The sequence below is a fragment of the Stegostoma tigrinum genome, chromosome 23 (assembly GCF_030684315.1).
Source record: "Stegostoma tigrinum isolate sSteTig4 chromosome 23, sSteTig4.hap1, whole genome shotgun sequence".
NCBI classification, from domain to species: Eukaryota; Metazoa; Chordata; class Chondrichthyes; order Orectolobiformes; family Stegostomatidae; genus Stegostoma; species Stegostoma tigrinum.
The window spans coordinates 10,841,865-10,866,162 of NC_081376.1; the positions used below are offsets into that span (position 1 = coordinate 10,841,865).

Here is a 24,298-nt window from a genome sequence, read left to right on the forward strand (position 1 = left end):
ATAGGGTTCTTTATGGCTGTCCCCTAATGTCCAGTACTAAAACAATAACCTGGCTTTTCTAGAATGCTCGCTTTCTCCTTGCAGCTGCTTGACACCCCTTCACCTTTGACCCCTATCCATGATGCTTGAATGTCTATCGGTATCTTGCATTGCTCTCATGCTGCACTAAGAAGCAAAGTGATTGGCTGGGAGTAGGGCAGACACCACGCAGTGGGGTCACTTTCCATGGCAGCAGAACCTTGCATTGTTATGTAGGTAGGAAAACCACTTTTCTTCATGTAATTTTTGAACTCTTGACCACTGTCCTTGCCATATTTCTTGTTTTTCTTTTAATAAATTGTACCTGTAACATGGTTAAATTTAAATGTTTTGGGGAGAAAACAAAGATCCCATTATACTGTTGCAATTAAAGATGTTGTTATGTGATAAAATAGATAAAATTGTTACCATGACAACAAAGGACCCAAAACTGTTCGAAGTCTGCCTACACACAGCCTGCTTTGTACACAGTAGGCTCGCTTGCTTTTACAAATAAGCTGTGAATTGATTTTCTGAGTACTAATTGCTCAGATGCAATCTTTCTTTAACATACTTACATTGCTCGATATCTCCTCAAATAACAAAAGGTGCTGCTAACAATCGGCTTTCTTACTTTACTTATCCCTAACCAATCTTGCACTGTTCTGTAGAGGTGCACACTGTTTGTAACATTTTGAAGCAAAGCCACCAAAACATAAAATTAACGTTAACAAGTAAATTCTGATTGAGACTGGCGCAAATATTTTAATCTATTGCTTTAAAAAAGTCAAATAAAAGAAATTTAATGTTGGTGTATCCACTTGACAGTACGTTTGACTGTAAAGTATTTGTAAATTTAACCCTTGGACTTTGAGCCCATCTTCTGGCTTCTAACAGTCAAAGGATTAAATAAGATTCACAGGATGGAAATTTCTTTACACTTAGCTATTTTAGAGCATTTATTTGTTTGTAATTATGAACTGTGCAGCTTGTTTGTTAGAAATGTGGGTTGGAGGAGTGGAGAATGTTGGCTAATATATGCAAATAGACTTGTTTACGAGGTCTCTGCAGTGAAGAAAAGTGCTGAGGTTGAAAGGAGGTTACCATACACTCTGAACATCAGTTTCTATCATCTCTGAGTGAGGAATGGTTCATCTTTTCACACACTCAACATCTTGTTGCTTTCAGTATTCCCATTCATTTTTAATTGCGAATCAAGTTGCCTGTTAATGGATCGGAAATTCGAGTCCTTTGCTCTCAAATAATCTGAAGAGCTTCAAATTTATCACCCCTTTCTTAATGTTGTAGGGCCAAATAGTTTGTACTCTGGTCTTTCAAGGATTTATAACCATTTACAAAACCAAAAGGAAATCAAAGCACAAATGTGGGTCATTCTCCAGTGTTTTCAACCCAGACTGTTAATGCACAGGTTGTCATTATTGCCAGTAACTGGGTGCTTTTTTCAATGTAGATTACACCTCTGAAGAAGAGGATTATAGGAATGATTGCAGTGATGCTCTTTCCTCGCCAGTCCTGGATGAGAGTGGTCTTGGCCTACTAGCCAGGTTTGCAGCCAGTGCCCTGCCAAGTCCTGTTATGACTCCGCCATTATCAGTTGTCCAGCTTGAGGCCAAGCAGAAAGCCAAGAAGAAGGAAGAAAGGCAGAACTTGATGGGTGAGTACATCTTATTTGTTGTAAATTGACTGACCATCTGGTTACTTGAGAGGTTAGCTTTGCCACATTGTAAAATTAGGCTGACTAGTTAAGTCTACTTTCTTTGGTTAATGTAAGCTCTGTGGATTCTGGTCGTAATTCCAACTTGTTCACAAACCACGAGAGCAGATCAAATCCAAAGTGAAGCCTTTTGCTTGCTTGTTAGGAATATGAAGCAACTTGCAGAAACTCAACTCGGCTGGAGTTGCTTTTTGTTTTGTGACTGTTTTATAAGGATGAAGCATTGGAACAGCTCAAAGAAGGACCCGTTAACAAAGTTATCCATGGAATGCCATGTGAGATATGGCGTACCAGGGCGGCCTGCTTCTTTGCATCAGTCTGTGCCATGTGCTGATGAATTAATGAACTTTCACCCTATTTGTGGATGTGCCAAGGGCTGGTAGATGTTCCTACTCTTGAAAACTAGTGAAGGATTAAACTGGAGCCTTGGCATGTCCATGAGCTTTTATTTACAGAGACGTGCTTTAGAAACGTATAACTTTTAAGAGTTTCAGGCTTGGTTTTTGCTCCCTTGTGAAAGTTACAAAATTTCACATTCACTATAGCTGCTGAGGGAAAATGTCAACAAAAGGTGGGATCCTCTTTCTAAAGGGGCAGCTTGGGGATGGAGATTATTTAACTACTCCTGGATACAAATTGGAGGCACCCACAATGACTACCTAGTGCTGAGCTGTTAGAATGTCTGCCTCAGTTGCCCTGGTCTTTTTGTTTAGCTGTGTTGTTAAATATTAGGCCTTCTACTCTAGCCCTAACCCTAAATTCATACTCTCCTCCTCCTCCCCCGCCTTTCTCATTCACCCCACCCCTACCCCTGCACCATCACCCATTCCTCATGCCAACCCATTCCACTCCCCCCTCAGCCATTGCAATGATCCCCATGCCAATCCACGCCGCAACTCACGATCTCTTGTACCCTCCATGACAACTTAATGCCCAGCCCCGAGTTCCTGATGATAGATTTTAAGCCAACTTAATACGAATTTATGCCCACGCACTCATCACCCTTTGTTCTTGCACCCTCCGTACCCAGCTCACCCAGTCTACTATGGGACAACCCCCATCGAGCTATTTTTTAAAAAAAATTGCATCTAGCTGTCTATTCCAGCTGTTGCTAGAATTGAAGAAAACCATTAATGAAAGCATATTGAAACCTTTGAGAGCCTGTCAGTTCTTAATCCTGGATCAGAAACCAGGCTTGTACTCCTAAGGAGATAGCAAAGACTGTAGATACTGGAAGTCAGAGTCGATAGAATGTGGAGCTGGAGGAGTACTGCAGGTCAGACAGCATGTGAAGAGCAGGAAAGTCGATGGTTCATGTTGACACCCTTCGTCAGGAGCCCTGATGAAGGGTTATGACCCGACACATTGACTTTTCTGCTCCTCAGATGCTGTCTGACCTGCTGTGCTCCTCCAGCTCCACATTTTCTCGATTTATACTCATAATTCCGCATCAAAGACAGCTAGTCCTTTAATAACCTCTTTGAGTTCCAATCAAACTGTGAATTTAAGATTCTTTACTGAGCTAATGATAGAACCATGGAAACCAGCCAAGCATTAATAATAACATGATGACCTTGAGGTAGTGTGATCAAGCAGATATTGTAACTGTGAATTCAAATGTTTCCAACCCTCACTGACACAGGCAGCCTACTTTTTGCTTAATTTGAAAGGGCTGGGTATTTAGCTCATTCTTCAAAAGATTTTACAATTACTCAAAAGACTTGTAACTGTCACACTGCAGGTCAAGGCCTTTCATAGAACCTGCTTGAATTCAGCATTGAGTTCATGACATAAACAGGGCTGGGAAATCTGAATCTTGGTCTGACCTGCCATTTGTAAAGATCCCTGGAGTGTCCATAACTCTGTAAATGTCCAGACATCAGTTTGCTCCTACATATATGTATAGGATCAGGAGTGAATCCCCATTAAATGCACATTCACCTCCACACAGTTAACAATAGAGAGTAGCTTTATTCAGCTTTCCTACATTAAAGGTATCAAGCTTCTCAGTATCAAGCAACTAACTTACTGAATGTAAATGCTGCCCATTGACAAAGGCTGCTTGAAACTCTGTAATTGAGACAACCTAAAGGGAATCTTGTCAGAATATATGGGATACTTCCCTTTAGTGGGTAAGGCACTGAATTCAAGAGCAAGGATAGAACAATATAAGGCACTGGTCAGGCCACAACTAGAATTGTGTGTACAGTTCTGGTCACCACATTACAGGGAGGGCAGAATTGTTCCAGAGACAATTTAGAGAAGATTCACGTGAATATCACCAGGTCTTGGAAATTACCACTGTATGGTAAGATTGAATAGGCTAGCATCATTTCCTTTAGGCCAGAGGGGAGTGTTCATCGAGCAGTATAACATAGTGAGGAGGCTGGATAGAGTGCATTGGGAAAACCGGTTTGCCCTGATAGAGGCCAGTTTCCAGGGACCATATGTTTAAAGTGATTGTTGAACATGAAGAAAAGCCTTTCTCACCCAGAGGGTGGTAGGTGTTTGGAACACACAACCCAGTTTAGCAACTAATTGAAACCTTCAAATCAATTACCTGTCTTTGTACCTGAAATGCTCTAACCTGCAAGGATACAATCTAGGTGTTGGAAAGTGGGGTTACAATGGCCAGCTAGTTTAGTCAGCTAATGCAGACCCTGTGGGCTGAGTTGCCTCTTTCTGTGCCACAGCATTTTCCAGAACTCTGTAACTAGTGAAGTTTTTAGCAATGAAAGACGAGATTTAATATAAATGAAATTTTGAAAATGGTACACCCCGATATATCACTTTAAAATTCTTCACTGCATTTTTTTTTAACGGTCTGTAATGCACCTGGGATGTTTGAGTAGTTGCAGCATTCCTTGTTGTTATGTAATAAGAATCCGTAATCCTGGCATGTTTCTTTATCAATGCACAGGCACAGAATTTGAATACACAGACTCCGAGAGTGATGTCAAAATCAAACAGAAACCGGCTGTTTTACCACGACTGAAGAAGTCACTTCCGGAGCAAGGGAGCAGCATGAGTCTGGTCAACGAGCAGCAAAGCCAGGACAAGCTGAGGGGAGCTGACAAGGTGAGAAAGGCCAAGAAGCCAAAGGAGAAGTCTCCCCGCGAGTTCACCTTTGACTTTGGCCCGGAAGCCAGCGACGACGACCTGTGGAACCGACGAAGGAGCGAGAGGATTTTTCTCAACGATGCCAGCGCTTCTGCCGTCCTGACCCCAACAGCCGCTCCCAGCGTGGCCCCAGGTGCCAAAACCAGCCGCTGCCTCAAGAACTCAGCGGTCAGCCCAAAGAAAGAGGCGAACAGAGGAAAGGACAAGGTACACTGAGACCCTTCCGCTCCAGGGAAATGTTTCGGTTCACACCTTTTCCTTCCACAGCCACCCACCTGCGCCCCCCACCCCAACCCACCCACCACTTGCCCTCTCCCAGAACCTGCTTGGTTGAAGTTAGTGAGTGCAGAGGGAGCAGTGAACAAGATGGCAGCGTGGTTAGACATGTGGTGAGTAGCAGGGCTATTGTCTGCAGTTCAGGACCACACTGTTTGCAAACCCACGTGCTGTTCGGAAATGAAAGGAACATCTGGCATGACTGGGTAATGTCAGTCTAGTCTTATCAGATTCCAAGGTCAGGAATTTCTTGAGGATTCCAGAGTCTTGTTGCCGAACGACATGGGAGTCGGAAGACCACAGTGTGGGAAACATTCTCTCTTTAAGCGATGAGATGGCAGCTTGCTGCCCGAATAGGAAGGGGACAGGCTGGCTAACTGGGATGCTCCAGAGTGGCCTTTCAGTTTGAAGGTTGCTGGAGGGTGCCTGTGGCAGCAAAGTGAGAGGGTGGGCATCTGAAATGTTGGCTCTCTTCTCTCCAGCTTTTGCATTATTTTTAGCCAGGACCAATGCCCTGAAATGGGCCTTGACAGTCCTTCATATCAAACAGCCGGCTGTCTGCTGCATGAGAGATATATCGCCCTGCCACATGCTCTGACCCCTTCTCATCCTAACTCCAGGTAGAAGGCCTCAGGCCGAAATGGAGCTGGGGAAGTGATGCCCTCCTGTCCCCCCATCCACGGTCCAGCTGCGGTAAAGATCAGGTTAATAACTCGGCACTTGCAAAAAGATTCTGAAGCAGACATTTACTGTCTTGGACCTGCTTCTCACACTTGGAAAAGGACACCAAATCATTTGCCGATGAGATGGGGCAGGGTCCCATCTGCCTAAGTGTTGATCCCACTTTCATCTAGGCCTTTCTAGAACGGACACAGACATCTCAAACAGACCTTAGGCCATCTGGTTATGTAAATCTGGCAACTAATGCCTTTTAAAGAATGCTTTTTCAAACTTGCTAATGAGCCAGGCAGGCACTGGGCCTACCCAGTTCAGGATTTGTCAGTGTACCCCAGCAACAGGTGAGGAAATTTAAGAAAATATGTTTATCCCAGGGCTACAGGAGTCACAATTGCTCCCTGCCCTTTGGATTATCCCCTGTTCCTCCCCTCACGGGATTTAAGTGAGGCTCACTATCTGACTCCAATCAGGCAGCCTGCCAGTGGGAGATTTTCCATTGAAGATAAAGTACAGTCAGTGTGTCACATCAATTCCTATTGGGTGATTTTCTGGCCCTTCGGCAAGCTACACCAAAGCTAGGAGGTCGCACAGTTGGTAATTGCCCTACATCTGAGCCAGAAGCTCTGGGTTCGGGTTCTGCTTCCTGGCCAGGGAGGTGGGTTAAATAGCTCAAGGATCCGCATATCCCTGCGACAGGCAGCGAGGGAGAAACACCTGGTCAGGCTTCCCTCATGTGGACTGTTCTTCCCCCCTACATCCCCTGAAGCTGTAAACCTGTTCCAGGATAAACAAGGGACTGAGAGCAGAGATAACAAGGTCTAGAGCTGGATGGACACAGCAGGCCAAGCAGCATCAGAGGAGCAGGAAGGCTGACGCTCCGGGCCTAGACCCTTCTTCAGAAAGCATGTACTTTGCCCATCTCATGCACCTTGAGATGCATGAAGCCTTCTTATTTGGAACAGGTCCATTACACCATAAAAAAAGTTACACATGTATGGGTTTTGGCTATTCTCCCCACTTTGTATGGGATTGCACTGAGAAGATGAGAACTTGGAGAAAGATACCTGAAGTGGTGGACCTTACGATGGTGGGGAGTTTATTGATTCGCTGCTGTGTTTTTGATTTTCAGAGAAAGAAAGGGAAGGAGCCACTGTCTCCAGGCTTCCCTTCACCCCAGATACCGAGTAACCTGTCCGAACCCAGGGCCAACCTCCTGCACAGTGCGAGCCCCTGCAAAAAGAACAAAGTAAAAGTGAAAGCAAAGGATGGAAAAAAGGAGGTAACGCTGTTGTAGAGTACATGTTGGACTGTATTATGGGATTTGATCACATTCATAGCTCTGACAAAGAGGCATATTGAACCTTGCTGAAACAGACAAGATTAATAAGGGATGTGATAATGGGAACTGCAGAAGCTGAAGAATCCAAGATAATAAAATGTGAGGCTGGATGAACACAGCAGGCCCAGCAGCATCTCAGGAGCACAAAAGCCTCACATTTTATTATCTACAATTAATAAGGGACTTGACAGCGTAAATGCATCCCCTTTGTGAGAGACTCTAGGAGCGGAAAGCATTATCTCAGAGTAAGGGGTCACAAATTTAAGACATAGTTAAGGAGGAATTTCTTCGCTGAGAGTGGTGAGTCTGCAGAATTTTTTACTACAAAGGAGTGTCAAGGCTAAATTGTTAAGTACATTCAAGGCTGAGAAGAAACGATTTTTAATCAGGAAGGGAATCGAGGGTTATAGGGAAAAGACAGGAAAGTGAAGTTGAAGATTATCAGATCAGCCGTGAAGTCATTGAATGGCAGAGCAGAATCGATGGGCTGAATAGCCTACTTCTGCTGCCATGCATTTAGGGACTTACATTGAAACGTCAGCTTTGTGTGTCAGTCTGTCCGCAAATGCTGAGCTTCTTCAGCATTTTCACTTTTTATTTCAGTTTTTCGGATCCCCAGCGTTCTGTTTTACGTGAGCGTTCACAATTTTTAGCTCATTTGAGAGTGCTGGCAGCTAGAAATGTCTGGATAAGTTTTCTGCTGGAGGAACCTCACGTTGAAACATGTAACGCCGTTGTACAGCATAGGATAAAACACTGAATTTAAAGACCAATCAGCTCAACTTGCCAATACTATCTGCTCCCAGCTCTCACCCTACTGGTCTAACATTCTGCTCCTTTCTCTCTTGTGTGTTTATGTAGATTGGCCGTAAATGTACTTTTTTTGTGTGTTTCATTTTGAGATTGGCGGCAGCCTATTTAAAATCGAGCAAGTGCAGACTGAACAACTGATTGGATGTGAGGGATCTAAATATGGTCACCTGATCTTTGCCTATCGGAGAACATACGGCATTTTATGCTTCCAATTGTACGGAATTATTCAGCTTATGAAAGCGCTTTCTTAAAAACTACTAGTATCTATAAAACACTTTCAGGTCCACCAGATGTCTCAAACTGTTTTACAGCAAATGTACCAATTTGAGCTTCAGACAGAGATAGGTGGTAGTTAGTTGTGCACAGCAAGATCCCACAAACAGTTATATGATTCTGACAGGAGAATTTGTTGTTTTTGTGATGTTGTTTGAGGGCTAAGTATTGGCCCAGGACACTGGGGAGAACAAACCTGCTCTTCTTTGACATAGTACCATGGATTTTGACTGTTGACCTGAGAAGCGAAAATGGGTAACCTTGGTTGAAGAACTCGTTCCAAAGACAGTACCACAACCCCTCAGTTCTCTCCCCTGACCACTGTGCTGAAGTCCTTGGATGCACAAGTATCAGCTCAGAGTGGGGAAAGTTGCAGCTGACATCCTAGTGTAAGGGAAATCAGTGCACACCCCACACTGACAACATGCCTGTTCACTTTTGTAGAGTAGACCTCCTTCAGGTAGTAGCAGGACACTTACGGATTCTCTTGCAGTTTTAAAGTAGCACCCAAAATAAGTGCTCAGCTTGTTTCTAATACTGCACTTCATTCTGTTCCTTTTTTTATCAGCATAGCTGGATGGCTCAGTAGCACTGCTGCCTTGCAGCACCAAGGAGTTGCACATTCTCCCTGTATCTGCTCTGGTTTCCTCACTCGGTCCAAAGATGTGCAGGTTAGGTGGATTGGCTGTGGGAAATGCAGGGTTACAGGGATAGAGTGGGGGCTGTGGGTCTGGATGCGATGTCCTTTGGAGGGTCAGTGTGGGCTCAATGGGCTGAATGGCCTGCTTCCACACTGTAAGGATTCTATGATTCTCTAGTTTTTGAAGTATAGTTACTGCTGCGATGGAGGAAACTAAACAACAACTAAATTCCACTTGTCAACAATGTGATAACGACCAGAGAGTATGCTCTTTAGGTGTTGATTGAGGGATAAGCATTGACCAACTACTCTTCGGAGTTGATGCTGTGGGTCTTTAACTTGGTGCAGAAAGATTTTAAATGTAGTTCAATGATTCCTCATGAACTTTATGTCCAAATGCAAATTTATTACTCAAAACTTCAAGGATATGATAACAGTTACAATAGTTTCATGGTTTCTTACACAGTTAAAGTGCTCCTGAGCCCAGTCCTTTAACAAGCCTGTCCCTGATATAGAGATAGTAAGAACAGCCGATGCTGGAATCAGAGATGAAACAGAATGGAGCTGGATGAACACAGCAGGCCAAGCAGCATCAGAGGAGCAGGAAAGCTGATGTTTCGGGTCGGGACCCTTCTTCAGGAATGGGGAGGGGTAAGGGAGCTATAAATAGAGAGAGAAGGGGTGGGCCTGGAAAAGGTAAATGGGATGGTGATAGGTGAGTGCAGGTAGGCAGTGGTCAGGATTGGTCAGTCAGGTGGGAGTGGCGGATATGTGGGAGAGAAGATGGACAGGCTGTGTCAGGCCAAGGAATGGGGGGATGAGAGGGAGGGCTGGATGTGAGATGAGACCCATTTTGGAAGCTCCTTGGCCTACACTGCCTGTCACCCACCTTTCTGCAAGAATGCGATCCCCCACTCCCAATTCCTCTGCCTCCGCCGTGCCTCCTCCCAAGATGGGGTGTTCCACTCCCAGACATCCCAGATATCCACCGATTTCAAGGACTATAACGTTTCCCCCTGCCTAGTGATCGAAAATACCCTCAATCACATCTCTTGCACTTCCTCCACTTCTATCCTCACATCGCCTCCCCACAACAAAAACAAAGACTCCCTCTTGTCCTCACAAACTCCCCACCAACCTCCACATTCAACATATCATTCTCTGCCATGTCCATCACCTACAATCCAACCCCACAACCAAGGATATATTTCCCTCCCCACCCCTATCTGCCTCCCGGAGGGACTGCTCACTCTACGACTCCCTCGTCCACTCCACACTCCCCACTAGCCCCATCACCCTTGACACCTTTCCCTGCAACCATAGGAAGTGCTACACCTGCCTGTACACCTCCCCGCTCACCTCCATTCAAGGCACAAAACAAACCTCCCACATCAGACAGAGGTTTACCTGCACATCCGGTAATGTGGTCTATTGTATCCGTTACTCCCGAAGTGGCCTCCTTTACATCAGTGAGACCAAGTGTAGACTCAGGGACTGCTTTGTAGAGCACCTGCTCTCTGTTTGTGACAAACAACAACACCTTCCAGCCTAAAACCATTTTATCTCCTCCTCCCACTCCCTGGGTGACATGTCCATCCTGAGCCTTCTCCACTGACACCACCCACAAACTGTAGGAATAGCATCTCATATTCCGCCTCGGGACCCTGTAGCCCAATGGTCTCAATGTGGACTTTACTAGCTTCAAAATGTCCCCACGCCCCCGCCTCATCCCTCTCATTTCCCCACTCCTCGACCTGACACAACCTGCCCGTCTTCTCTCCTGCCTATCCGCTCCTCCCACCTCACTGACCAATCCCCAGCACTGCCTACTTTCACTCACCTATCACCATCCCACCTACCTTCCCCAGCCCCACCCCTCCTCTCTCTATTTATTTCCCAGCTCCTTTCCCCGCCCCCATTTCTGAAGAAGGGTCTAGGCCCGAAATGTCAGCTTTCTTGCTCCTCTGATGCTGCTTGGGCTGCTGTGTTCATCCAGCTCTACACCTTGTTATCTCAGATTCTCCAGCGTCGGCAGTTCCCACTATCTCTGAATCAAATAGTTCAGCGATGCTGCTTAAGTATTTCCATTGTTCTGGCCAATACCTGAGACTCTCACCTCACATGGGATGAAGCCAGTATGCCTTTTATAGTTTCAGCCTCCATTGTTGTGGCCACTATCTGATGTTAACACAAATTCTGATAATGGAGATGTGATTAGCTACAGGATTCATGCAAATTACAACAACCCATCCGCTGCAACAGGAGGCCTTCTCAAACCAGCCGCAAGTGTATCACACTCCCTATTCTGGTTCCTGACCAACAAATATTTGTGTATTTGCCTACATTCAAATATTAGCTTGGACTTTATGGAAAGTATTGTCATCTCTGACCCAACACGTCAAAGGCTCAAATTCCACCCCAGTGACTCAGCCTTGGCTTCAGTGCTGTGTGGAGGGAGTGGTGTACAGTTAGTGATAAGGCTTTTTTTGTTTGATGAAACCATTGAATAGAGACCCTGTTGCTCTCTTATTAGCGTGTAATCTAGTCTTTCCTGGCCAATATTTATCCCACCTTACTGCAGCTAATTGTCCAGTTTTTTGATGTCATTGCTGCTTGTCAATATTTTCTTGGCACGCAGAAACACACACTGCAGTGAAATTGCATTGTTGCACGGACACCTGGGGACAAAAAAAATTGAGAACCCCCTCATCTACAGAGAGGCGGCCGCGCACAGAAATCAACAAAATTTCTGGAGAGGCAGTGGCCTCGTGCTGTTAATGCTGGACTGTTAATCCAGAAACTCAGCTGATATTCTCGGTATTTAGGTTCAAATCCCACCACGGCAGATGGTAGAATTTGAATTCATTAACAATCTGGAATTAAGAGTCTAATGATGACCATGTATCCATTGTCAATTGTCTGACAAAAGACTAATCCCCTCTAGGGAAGGAAACTGCCATCCTTAACTGGTCTAAACTATATGTGACTCCAGACTCCAATGTGGGTGACTCTCAAGTACCCCCTGGGCAGTTAGGGAGAGGCAATTAATGCTGGCCCAGCCAGCGATGCCTGTATCCCATGAATGAATAAAAAAAAAGGCGGAGACTCCAAACCGAGGGAGGAGTCAGACCCTGGGCCATGGGGGAAACAGGGCTGAGGGCGAATTGTACCCAGGGCCAAGGGGGAAACAGGGCTGAGGGCGATTTGTGCCCAGGGCCAAGGAAGGCTGAGGGGCGAGTTAAGGCCAAGGCTTGAGAGGTGGTGTCAATCTATACCCAGCAGTGCTGGAGCATCACTCCAGCACTGTGCCTTCAGAATAGTGGGAAATATTTAGTTAGATCCATTTAACAATGACACATAGCTGGTGAAGAAAGACCTCGGTGCTTACAGCAGTATTTGCCTTGTCTCTCCAGCAGGCACGCTCCAAGGGTGGTGCTGTCAGTAAGCTCATGGAGAGTATGGCGGCAGATGAGGATTTTGAGCAGAATCAAGACAGTAGCTTCTCCGAAGATGAAAACCTACCTTTGAGCATGCTCATTGAGCGGCCTTCGACACCAGGTTAGTTGACCGTAGGGGTTAAATGCTCAGTGTTATGGATCCCAGCTGCGCTCCCCACTCGCCCGTATTCATGGATCACCAACCAAGGCTCAGCTGGAATTGACAGGAATCTGGTTTCTGGCTGGGCTGTACCGAAACTGTAGAAACGGTAGAACCTCTGATTGTTTTTTTAAAACAAGATCGCTTTCCTTATTTTGTGAGGTGTGTTAGATAAGACAGCCTCGTTAAGATGAATTCCTGTCATCAGCAAAACAAAATTAGCCTACTTTGCGCCATATCTGATTGGGCACTTGACAAAAGAAAACAATCCCAAGAAAGCAGCCCCCAGAGAATTGGCCGCTATTAATACTGTACTTAGATATCTATCAAATTACTCTTTTAACAAATATTTCTGTTTGAATATACAAGTCCAACTAACAGGATGTCTGCTAACGGCTCATAAAAATCCACCATTTTAAAATTGAAACTAGAACCTTTAAATTCAGTAAAAAGTGAAGTTAATGGCAGTCAATCATCACTTTGTATTGTAACTTTAGGTGGTAATTACAGCTACTATTGTCTAATTTAGCTGCCCAAGTGAATTGGGTTGTTTAACACATGATTGTTTTCATTAACAAATGATTTTGTTTACTCCTGTGACCTGGCTCAGCTATTGAGTGATTTCTATTGAGGAGTATCCCTTTATGTAGCCTCACCCTGTCCCATGTCTGTTATTCCTCCTGAGTTCATCCTACACCCTTGCATTTTGACAGGTGGTCAAGTCATAGTTGTGACACTTAAAAACTGTTTCACATAATGGACTGATTCATCCTCAGTGATAACAATGACATTTTCCTTGCCCCTTTTTCTGGTACTTTACAAGATGAGTTATTGCCAATTAATTAAATGCATATTTTTTTTAATTTACAAATAGCCTCACAGGAAATTAAAATTCTCTTTGCTTAGAACAACTGGCTTTAAAAAAAGTGTGTTTTCTTCAATCCGTTTACATCAAATTTCACAGAAGCGACACAGGTCATTTGGACAAACTCATCTCTGCCAGCATTTGTATTCCACTCAAGAAACCTTTCATCATCTCATCCAATTCTTCTGTTTATGTTTTCCCCCTCCCTTATTTTTCAGGCTTCCCCTTAAGTGTGCCTGTGTTTTGCTTTATTCTTTATTTCATTATCCCAATGGTTCAGCAGGTTTGCAGCCTGCCTGAATCAGCAAAGTCATTAGCAGTTGATATCCTATCATTGTTTTCCGCACCATCTGATTGTCCCCACAGAGAAAAACACCATACATGTCTAGAGATAGTAGGAACTGATGATGCTGGAGAATCTGAAATAACAAGGTGTAGAGCTGGATGAACACAGCAGGCCAAGTAGCATCAGAGGAACAGGAAAGCTAATGTTTCAGGTCTAGACCCTTTTTCGGAAGAAAGGTCCAGACCCAAAACGTCAGCGTTCATGCTCCTCTGATGCTGCTTGGCTGCTGTGTTCGTCCAGCTCTACGCCTTGTTATCCCGTAAATGCCTAGGGTTTGTTTGGGATTTACCTAGATGAATGGAAACTAACATTCACACCACACAAGAGGTGGGCAATGACCACCTCCAATAAGAGAGAACCTAATCATCACGCCTTGAAATTCAATAGCATAACCATCACTGAATTTGCCCTCTCCCCACCCCATCTTCTAGACAGAAGTATATTGAAATCATCTCCACTTGCCCAAATGAATGTGCCTCCAACAACACTCAGAAGATTGACACCGTTTGGGACAAAGCAGTTTACTGGATTGTTATCCCGTCCAGCACCTTCCACATTCACTCCCTTCACACCACTGCACATTGACAGCAGTGTGTACAATCTACAAGACACACTGAATCACTCACCTGGGTTCCTTTGACAGCACCTTCTAAATTCTCAACTTCTATCGGCTAGAAGGACAAGGGAAAGCCAACACCTACAACTTCCCCTCCAGACCACACACCATCCCAACTTGGAACTGCATCGCTGTTCCTTCACTGTTACTGGGTCAAAATCCTAGCACCCACTTCGTAAGAGCACTATGGGTGTCCTACAGCACTGCAGTGGTTCATGAAAGCAGCTTGATAACGCCTCCTCCAGTACAATCCAAGATGGACAAAAATGGTCAGCAACACCTGTATTCTGTGAATGAATTGAAGAAAAATTTGCAGATATCTGAACCAGGCTGCAAGCCTCACCTCTCCCTAGCTCTTTCAATTCTGGCGTCTTGCTCCAGCTCAGCTGTCATCACTGCACTATTGTCCCTTCAGTGGTCAACACCTGAACCTCCCTAAACTTCCTCATGTCTCCATCACTCTCTCCACACTTACGATGCTCCTTAAAACTTGCTTGCTGACAACGTTTTTGAATATCTCATTGCATTTGCTGGGTGTGAACTTGGTTGGATAAAGTTCGTGTGAAGCTGCTTGGGGTGTTCCGACAGGGGAAAGCTGCTCCAGTGGCTGGTTGTAGTCCTGGTGGTTGTCAGGATTGTATTCCACTGGGGACAGGGCAGAGCTTCACAGCCAAGGCATTACTTAGAGATTGCTATCTTCACCCACAGCTCTTCGCTCGTGCGTGATTGACAAAGATGAGCTGAAGGATGGCCTTCGGGTGCTGATTCCAATGGATGACAAGCTGCTGTACGCTGGATATGTGAAAACTGTCCACTCTCCAGATATGTAAGTTGTCAGCGAGAAGAGAGGATTGATGTGCTCATTGCTTAAAGGTGTGGTGCGCAATCTCCCAGCTGCCCCGATTCTTGCCTGAAAATGGGAGTCTGACCTTTGAAGGTCAGAGTTTAGTGGGTAGTGTGGCAGTAACCCCCCCTCCAAGCCACCTCTTCACCATCCAACATCTACCTCAGACAATTTTGTCAGATCCTGAGGCTTCTGGCATGTTTGCAACCAGCCAAACACATCTGCAGCTGACTGATTAAATGAGTGATTTGAATACAGTTCATGGTGCTGGCTTCAAGTTGGAAAATATTACTCATTCCCCCACTTTCTGACTTTTTTAATGAATTCAGATCCATTCAATTCAGGCACAGAATGAATGCCATAGAGACAGAGAGAGAGAGAGCTCACCCGAAACAGAAGATTGATGTTGCAAATATTGTGAATATTGATTGTGCATAGGTGCATGCCCTGACTGTTATTAAGAGCTGAATACTAATTGGGAAATGGTTAGGTTACATGTATGAGAACCAGCTGGGTAGGAGTGCACCACAGGGGCTGGGGCACATTATTTCCCCTTCCAATTCAATTTTAATTTAGACTATCTCTTTTCTCAAGTCTTTGTTTTTTTTAATTACTTTTGGATTGCCACTGATAGGCAGTGCTTGCAAGGTGTTATTTGAATCGGTGAAGGTGGAGATTTGCTGGTTAGAATCATAGAATCCCTACATTCGGCCCAACAAGTCCACACTGACCCTTGGAGCATCCCACCCAGACCCATCCCCCTATAACCCACCCAGACCCATTCCCTTATAACCCACCCCTGAACACTACGGGCAATTTAGCATGGCCATTCCACCTAGCCTGCACATCTCTGGAGTGTGGGAGGAAACCGGTGCACCCAGAGCAAACCCACGCAGACACGAGGAGAACGTTCGAACTCCACACTGACAGTTGCCCGAGGCTGGAATCGAACCCGGGTCCCTGGTGCTATGAGGCTGCAGTGCTAACCACTGTTTGTTTGTTCAGCGCCTATGACTGGGCATCCCTGCAGAGGGAGCATCCACCAGAGGTCATTGTGGTCAGTAAAGGCTGGAGTGCATTATCTCCCCTTCTCCTTTTACCCTCCACCCAAACCCCAGATCAGTTTCAGTTTGATAAGTTTCCTCTCGTGATTTGATTGTTGTGCCTGGGGTTTTCCAGCCAATCTCCTGCTTCCCACAGTGACAGAAAGATTAACAGCATGGGGGTTGGTGCCCCCTGGTGGGTGAGGATTAGGGTCCAACCAATAGCTACCCTGGGAAGATGGTTCTCCTCGTCACCCGAGGCATATACTAATTTTCTGGTTGTGCTTGTCTGAGACCAGGGAGGGATCCTTCTTGTCAATTCCTATCGTGCACTGCACTGGGATGTTCTCTGACTGGTGTGGGTCAATCCTCTAGATTTGAGGTTGCCGGTGTGGGTGCCAACTACCCCCCAGTTGGACAGGAAGCCCATTTTGTGCCAACTAACAGCTCCTGTACACACATCTACATCTCAGCTTTAATCCGTTCCTCCCTTGGAGGCAGGTCAGTGAGCCAAAAGCAGCCTTGGTTTAACATCATCTCAGTAGATGGCACAGTGACAGTGCACCACTCCCTCAGCAGCACAGGTTGTACACTGAGGTCCCAGGGAGGGGGGGGGGGGGGGGGGGAGTCTTGACCCCATGGCTGTCTAAAACCTTGCTGAAAAGACGCAACTCCCCTCTTCTCCAGGGCCGTGAGGGTAAAGATCCTGCCGTGTCTGTTCCTGGTGCCTGAGGCCATTAAGTAAATACTCTCTTTGTTTTCGCTGAGAGAAGCCATTTCTATTTTCACCACGCACATCTGAGCGATGGAAAAAAGTTAAAGAACTGGCCTTGGGGTGAAACGGCTCAGTGATTAGCACTGCTGCCTCACAGCACCAGGGACCTGGGTTCAATTCCAGCCTCAAGTGACTGTCTGTGTGGAGTTTGAACATTCTCCCTGTGTCTGTATGGGTTTCCTCCAGGTTCTCCAGTTTCCTCCCACTGTCCAAAGATAGGCAGGTGAGTTGACCGTGCTAAATTGTCCATAGTATCTAGGGATGTGAGGGCTTGGTGGATTAGTAATGGAAAATGTGGGGTTAGGGTAGGAAAGACTGTGGGTGTGGCTGGGATACTCTTCAGGGGGTCAGTTTGAACTCTGGGCTGAATGGCCTCATGCCACACTGGAGGGATTCCATGATTTTATGTCGTTAATGAAGTTGGAAGCGCATACTCACTGTGTATTGTATCTTCCTAATTTAAATAGCTGCTTTATACTGAAATAATTATGAAACCATGTTGTGATCATTTCCCTGATGTGCACTAGAACTGAACTCAGGACAGACAATGTCCTTCTGTAATAGATCCAAAACAAATTAATACTTTTCATATTCTTGTCAATGCAAATGATGAATGTCCAACCTCAAGACTTAATTTCAAATCACTTTGTTTTAAGTGGGTCTGAGGCACTGAGCCTGTTCAGATCAGAGTTAGCCTGTGCCAGAAAAGCAACACTTTTCCAGATGAAGGTATTGGCCACACCTCAGTGGGCAGGACTCTTCACCTCTGAGTCAAAAGCTCATGTCTTATTGCGTTACCAGGGCCGTTGCTGCAGTTCTGTGCTGAGACAGCGCTGCACTGGTGGAGGTGATCTCTCCCAGGTTAGCTGCTAAATAGAAGCCTGGATGGCTTCAGGTCTTGGATGGATATTAAAAATCCTATGCCTAGGGAGTCCCAGTCAATATTTATCTCTCAAGCAACATCACGTAACACTGCAGTTTCTGGGACTTTGCCATGCCTAAACTGGCTATTGATTGTTTCTCTAGAAGAGTGGCAGCACTTCAGTTCACACTCCATTGACTGCAGAGCACCTTGGGATACCCTGAGATTATGAAGGATGCTATATAAATGCCTTCTTTACAATGTTTAAGGTAGAAGATGGAATCTTCTACTCTCGAGATGCAGTGGGAAAGTGGTAGGGAGAAGGGATAATTGGGCTGTCTCTTCCATCTGACATCGCCGCCACCCACCCAACCCCCTCTCTGCCACCTCCACCGCCACCATCACCCTCTTGTCACAACGCAAGTTAAGTTCTGGATAGGAAGACTTGTGATAGACCTTCCCAACTGACTGCCAATAATTGATCAATTAACAATGACCAGAGGGCCTCCTGCGGCCAGGCCCACAATTAATTGAGCTCCAAGTTGAGACAGGAAAGAGTCAGCCTACTCAGCAACTGAGGGCAAGCTCTCAGTTTTGGGACGAGCTGGGGCGAAAGGGGGTAGTTCCCTCAATCTGACCAGCTCCACCCCCCCCACCTCCAGCCCTACCTCTCTTGCTTCCAATCCTCCATCTCGGGGTCTGGAAAATGGTGCCTTGGTGACAGGTGTTATGGTGCTGCCAAGTTGTGGAGACATCAGGCACTGATTGGATGGCAGCCCCAGACAGGCTTCATGTTCCAGCATCTGGACAAAATGGATTATGAGGTCAGCCATGATCTCATTGAAGGGCAGAGCAGCTTTGATAGGCTGAATGATCGACCTCTGCTGTAGGGTCTTTGGATTTGGAATTCCGGCAGAACCCCCATTACCCCAGCAACTACTTGATTGACAGAGAATCCCTTGGGATTTCTGAACCCAGGTATTTCTCTACATAAAATGTTCCTGTTTTGGGACTTGATTCAAGAACAGGAAACTTCCATCCAAACTGTGGAGGGATAAATGATCCCTTTTGGTACATTTTCCTTTTGTGTAAAACTGAAGTGACCTAAATATGAAATCCATGCTTCTGCAGTCCTGCAACTCGGACCATTTCATCCTCACCAGACGTGTAACTGCAAAGCCGCTCTGTTGCTATCAGGAAAAGCGCTGCAGCAACTCGGGTCATCACCTTCAGGAGACAAGGGCCGGAGGGGCAAACTTTGCTGGGCATGTGTGGGTCTGTCTTTGCCTTTATCTGTGTGTATGAATTTTGTTTGTACAAGGAGATAAAGATTCATTGTGGGAAAAATGTCTCGTGCAACAAAGTTAACATTTCTCCTTGTGTGCGTCACCACTTTTCTGGCATTTACCAAAGGACGGGTAAAGTCAAAGACTCAGAAAATAACACGTCAGGGGCAACATACAAAATATCTTTCATATTATTTAAATACAGAAAATGTGACTTTATTGGATTTAAACAAAAGGGGAAAATACAATGTTTTGCAATGTGAATAACAAGTAACTTGCTGATGATAGAACAGTGACAAGCCCTGGGGCTTCATCTGGGCCTAATCTCTCTCTCTGTTAATTATTGGTGCTCAGGTTCCCAGTTACAGTCCAATGATGTGCCAGTTAGGGGTGGATTGGCAATACTGAAATTGTCCCATCCAGGGATATGCAGGCCAGTTGGATTAGCCATGGGAAATCCCAAGTTACAGGGATAGGGTAGGACAGTACAGACCCGATGGGCCAAACGGTATCTTTCTGCAATGTGGGGATTCTGTGATTCTGAGACGAACTGTGAATTATCTTTTTAAACAAGATTTTAAATTGCTGCTACCAATCTGCACATGGATCTGACATTAAGAAATTTAATGGAGAAGTAGCAAGGATTAGAAGATTGATCTATTTAAATAACCTGGCACTTCCTAAAGTAGTTAAAAAAATTCTATTCTAGATATCGTGTAGTTGTAGAGGGAGAGAGAGGAAACCGTCCTCACATCTACTCCTTGGAGCAGCTCCTACAGGAAGCGGTGAGAGGCTTATTAACCTTTACAGATTGGCAATAATGTTTGTTTTTAGATGTGCATGCTGTTACCACCTTTGGTGAGCTTTTCTTCAGTCTTGGTTGTATAAGCAGCGAAATTAAAACACTCATTGTAAAACAGACAGGGAACAAGCGGCTGGATTAAAATGGCCCGAAACTCCTCATTGTGCCCAGTGTCCTAGTCACAGCTTTAAATTATCTCTCCATGCACTTTAAGTGTCTGAGTGCAAAAGCAAGAACCTCTTTCTGCAGATACTCCTCATGGTACCATTGGTTTATCTGTTATCAGGATATTATCTGTTAATCAATTTCCCCTATCATCTTGCCTTTTGACACAAATCATTAAAAGGAATGGCATATTTGATTTCAGAAATTTGTTCGTATTTCTGGTGCTCTGTAAGTGTAGTGACACTGTTTAAATTACACCCTCAATTGACTATTTAAAGCTTTGTAACATCAGGGAGACTGAGCTCCAGTTGGCAGAGATATCTCGCCGGGTGGTTTCCTTGTTTGTGGAGGCTGAAAATTGAAATAACTGCACAGAGGCTGGTAACCCGTACCAAGTCACCCTGAGTCACCCGTGCATTATACGTGACCCAGCCAGCTCAGTACCAGCTTCTAAAGTGAGCAGAACCTCTGATACCCATGTTTATGTCTGTCAGCCAGGACTCCCTGTTTGGGCCAGGTTAACAGTGGGCCATTCGGGAAACTCATACTCTTTGAGATCCAGAGATGGTAGGAACTGCAGATGCTGGAGATTTTCTGATGAAGGGTCTGAGCCCGAAATGTCAGCCTTCCCTGCTCCTCTGATGCTGCTTGGCCTGTTGTGTTCATCCAGCTCTGCACCTTCTATGAGATCCACCTGGCTGACTTTTTCATTCCAGTCACGACAGAAAAGTTAGTAGTCAGAGCTGGCCACCCATTCTGGAAACAGCACTGCCTGTCTTGTACAGATGCACAGGCGCCAAGCTGTGCTAGACCAGCCATTCCTCAGTTGCCGAGTGAGTGAGATTTATTCCGTAAGATGTGTTGCGCCCCCCCCCCCCCCCCCCTGCCCCAGCACTTGACGATTTACTTTGGGAAGAATCTTCAGCCTCAAATTTTGTGGGTTGGGTGGACAGGCACGTCTTGGTGGGGAACATGTGTGGATGGCATGGCCGGACAGCTAGGCAGGCCTTTCCTTGGTATCTCCTGGGCGGCACTTGGGAAATCGGCCCCTGCCGGCATCCCCCACGCCCCACAAAAGGAATCAGCTGGACCAAACAAAGAGCAGCCATGACAACATGTCCCACCGCTGCTTAGAAGGCAGGAGCCCTGCGGCCTACGGCAAGTCAGAAAACAACAAAGTTTCTGGAAGGAATACAGGTCTGAGATGCCCGTCAGGGACGTCAAAAGGGGCGCCACTACCTGTGGTCACCCATTTTTTTACTTTAACCCCTCCCGCCCCACATCCCCATCCCCTAAAAACCCTAGCTAGCCACCGAGTACCTGCCTTGAGGTTTATCATGCGGCCTGGTCACATGGAGCTTAAATTGCTGCTGTCTGTCAATGATAAAATGGCCCTTAATAAGGCCGTAACATATTTCAATGGGCTGTCTGTCCGTCCCCCCGCCCCGGGGGAGGGCGGTGGGGGGGAGAGTGGGGCGGGTATGAGGGGTCTGTTTGATTACTGTCCTGCTGTTGTTAAACATTTCTGTTTGGGGCCTGGGGGCGTGGAGAGTGGGATGTGGAGCCGAACCAATCTGATTTTTCTCAATTCTACAGCAACCACCCCCTACCACCCTACCCCACCAACCCCACCCTACCCTGGCCTCTATCACTGGATACATTCAAATGCTCCTCTTCCATACTACGACATTTTCAATAAACAATTCAGCAATGGCCCAGGGATATTGCCTTCCTGTTGATATCACCATTTAGTTTGTCAAGATTGATTTGATCTGAGATTCAAACGTAGCTTTAATTTTAGATCTCGTTCTCTCCTAATATCCTTTTGAAGCAGATCATTGACGTTAAGCCATCCTCTGTGAGGTTGTTACCTGAAGGAACCCGAATTGCTGCCTACTGGAGCCAACAGTACCGCTGCCTGTACCCAGGAACTGTTGTCCGAGGTACCTGTCTCTCTCTCTCTCTCTTTCTGTCTGATTCTGTAACCCAGGGGCCCTATCTCCGCGAGTTGTCACTCATGAAGTCATTTTACTCAGTGACATCCGGACCTCCCAAGTCAGAAGTGAGAAAATGAGAGTTTAGTGCTGATTCAGCTCCCGACAGGGTTAGCCTTGAAGTGCATTGATCACAGTGTCTTCTGTGCACAGAAAGCAGACTGATCTTTCCTTTCAAACTTGAAACAAAGATCTCTCTAGTTACTTTCTACATTTATGATGAACAGAATGTTTTGATCCCCAAAGATTTTTTGCAAGAATTTGAAATGACATCTTCTGAGAAGCAGGGGAGGGGATGGGACGTTGCGGGAGGGGAGGGGACATGGAGGGAAAGAGGTGGGGAAGTGGATGAGAGGGGAAAGAAAATGGAGAATTGTGACATAGGGGATGGGATGGGGAGGAGAGTTGGAGGAAACAGGAGAGGGGGGGGGAAGCTGGAGAAGAGGGATTATAGAGCAGCAGTAGAGGGAAAGAAGGTAGAAGATTGGGAAGGTAAGGGAGAGGAGGAGAGATAGAGCAGGAAAGGTGGATGGGTGAGGCAGAAACAAGGAAGGTGGAGGATAGGGTAGAGGAAGTAGAAGGGGGAATAAGTGGAGGAGAGAGGAGGGGAGGAGTTGCATGGGGGTGGGGCTGTCAACGGTGGAACATGAAAAATACTCAGTATGGGGAAATATTGTTCTGTTGGGCCCAATCCAGTTAACAACTTTGGGTTTGGTCAGTTGTGGAGTTAATCCAGTGAGTATCTGATCCACACACACCCAGATACAGACGCTTTCCTGTGCTCTGTTATTTAATATCTGTTTGGTCAATGCAGTCAGCCCCAGCACTCCTGGACCTGTCAGGCCAAGTGGGGATCAACTTGAGAGCTGATCACAGGCCATTATAAAGTATAACCATGTAACAATGAGTGAAGCAAGACAATACATTTATCTAGAGACTTGCACAACCTCAGGACTTGAAGTGTGCTCACTGTTGTACATTGACAGGCAATTTTCATGCAGCATGATCCCACAACACAATGAGATCACGAGGGAAGAAAACAAAATTGTTGTTTCTCCATGATATTTTTCATAAGATAAGCATTAGCCAAGATACCAGGGAGAATTTCCTTGCTGTTTGAAATAGCAGATGGTTTATGTCCAAGCAAGATGACCAAAAGGGCTTCTGTTCAATATTTAATCTGAAAGACAAATCATACCTTGGCTTGATCAGTGAATGACGAAAGCTAACAACTCAGGGTCTCATTCGTGAAGGACCATTTGAGTGAGATATTGGATCAACCTGGTTTGATGAAGCAGCCAGGCCTGCCTGTATTCAATGGGATAACTATCATTAGAACCACCCACAAGCCCTAACCCTACATACGCACCAACTCCCCACCATGCCAGGCGACATCCTGGAGGTCACCATTAACCAGAAACTCTCTACTGAACCAACTACACAAATCTGTGGCTCTAAGAACTCTCCTCGAATCTCCCCAAAGCCTGCCCACCATTTACAAAGCACAAGTCTGGCGTATGATGCCATGTTGTCTGTTGGATTATATTATGTGTTTCTGAATTGTCCCAGTGATAGATGGCCAATGGTTACCTTTTATGTCTCCCTCCTTTTTTTTTGAATAAGGGCATTGCATTAGCCTTTTTACAATCCCCTGGGATCCTTTTCCAGAGTCAAAAGATTCTTGTAAAATTATGACCAGTGATTCCACTATCTCTGTAGTTACTTCCTTAAAATACATGAACAGCAACACTTCATGAAGGTAAAACATCTTCTCGAGAGCAATTAGAGATTGGCAATAAATGCTGGCCTCATCAGCAATGCCCACATCCCTTAATAAAAAAGAATCTATTGAGATTCTGCAAAAATTAGCATTCAATTTAATCCCACTGTGTTCAGCACTTGCTGAACCTGTCAGATCATTTACATGGGTTATGATAAATCCCACTTTTGAAGTGGTCCTCTTTTAAGGAGTTTTCCCTTTTGCTTTTTTTCCCCCTTAGTTGCTGTATAACCCTTTGCTCCAATCTATTGATTGGAATAAATCAGTATTAAGGAACTTGCTGTTAAGTAGAGTAACCAATATTGTTAAGTGATTTCTAAAACTGACAGGAAGGTCTTTGAAGCTTGTAACTTTTTCAAGTGTTTGGGCCGTTTGCTTTCAGGGCACATTTATCAGTGTGCTCTTGTATGTGAGACAGAAATTTATCATGG

The 24,298-nt window shown here is 45.5% G+C and overlaps 1 protein-coding gene across 12 annotated transcripts in view; it reads left to right on the plus strand.

Moving 5' to 3' along the window:
• tnrc18 (trinucleotide repeat containing 18) overlaps window positions 1-24,298 on the plus strand; it is a 182,453-nt gene that overhangs the window by 134,503 nt on the left and 23,652 nt on the right. For 10 of the 12 annotated variants that reach the window (XM_048551911.2, XM_048551910.2, XM_048551917.2 and 7 more), the window contains 7 exons: window positions 1,490-1,693; window positions 4,674-5,080; window positions 6,957-7,106; window positions 12,306-12,450; window positions 15,025-15,142; window positions 19,836-19,911; window positions 21,928-22,036. In XM_048551911.2, coding sequence (XP_048407868.2) covers window positions 1,490-1,693; window positions 4,674-5,080; window positions 6,957-7,106; window positions 12,306-12,450; window positions 15,025-15,142; window positions 19,836-19,911; window positions 21,928-22,036 — 1,209 coding nt within the window. The remainder of the gene's footprint in view (window positions 1-1,489; window positions 1,694-4,673; window positions 5,081-6,956; window positions 7,107-12,305; window positions 12,451-15,024; window positions 15,143-19,835; window positions 19,912-21,927; window positions 22,037-24,298) is intronic. The other 2 variants (XM_048551916.2, XM_048551920.2) reach the window with 1 other exon arrangement.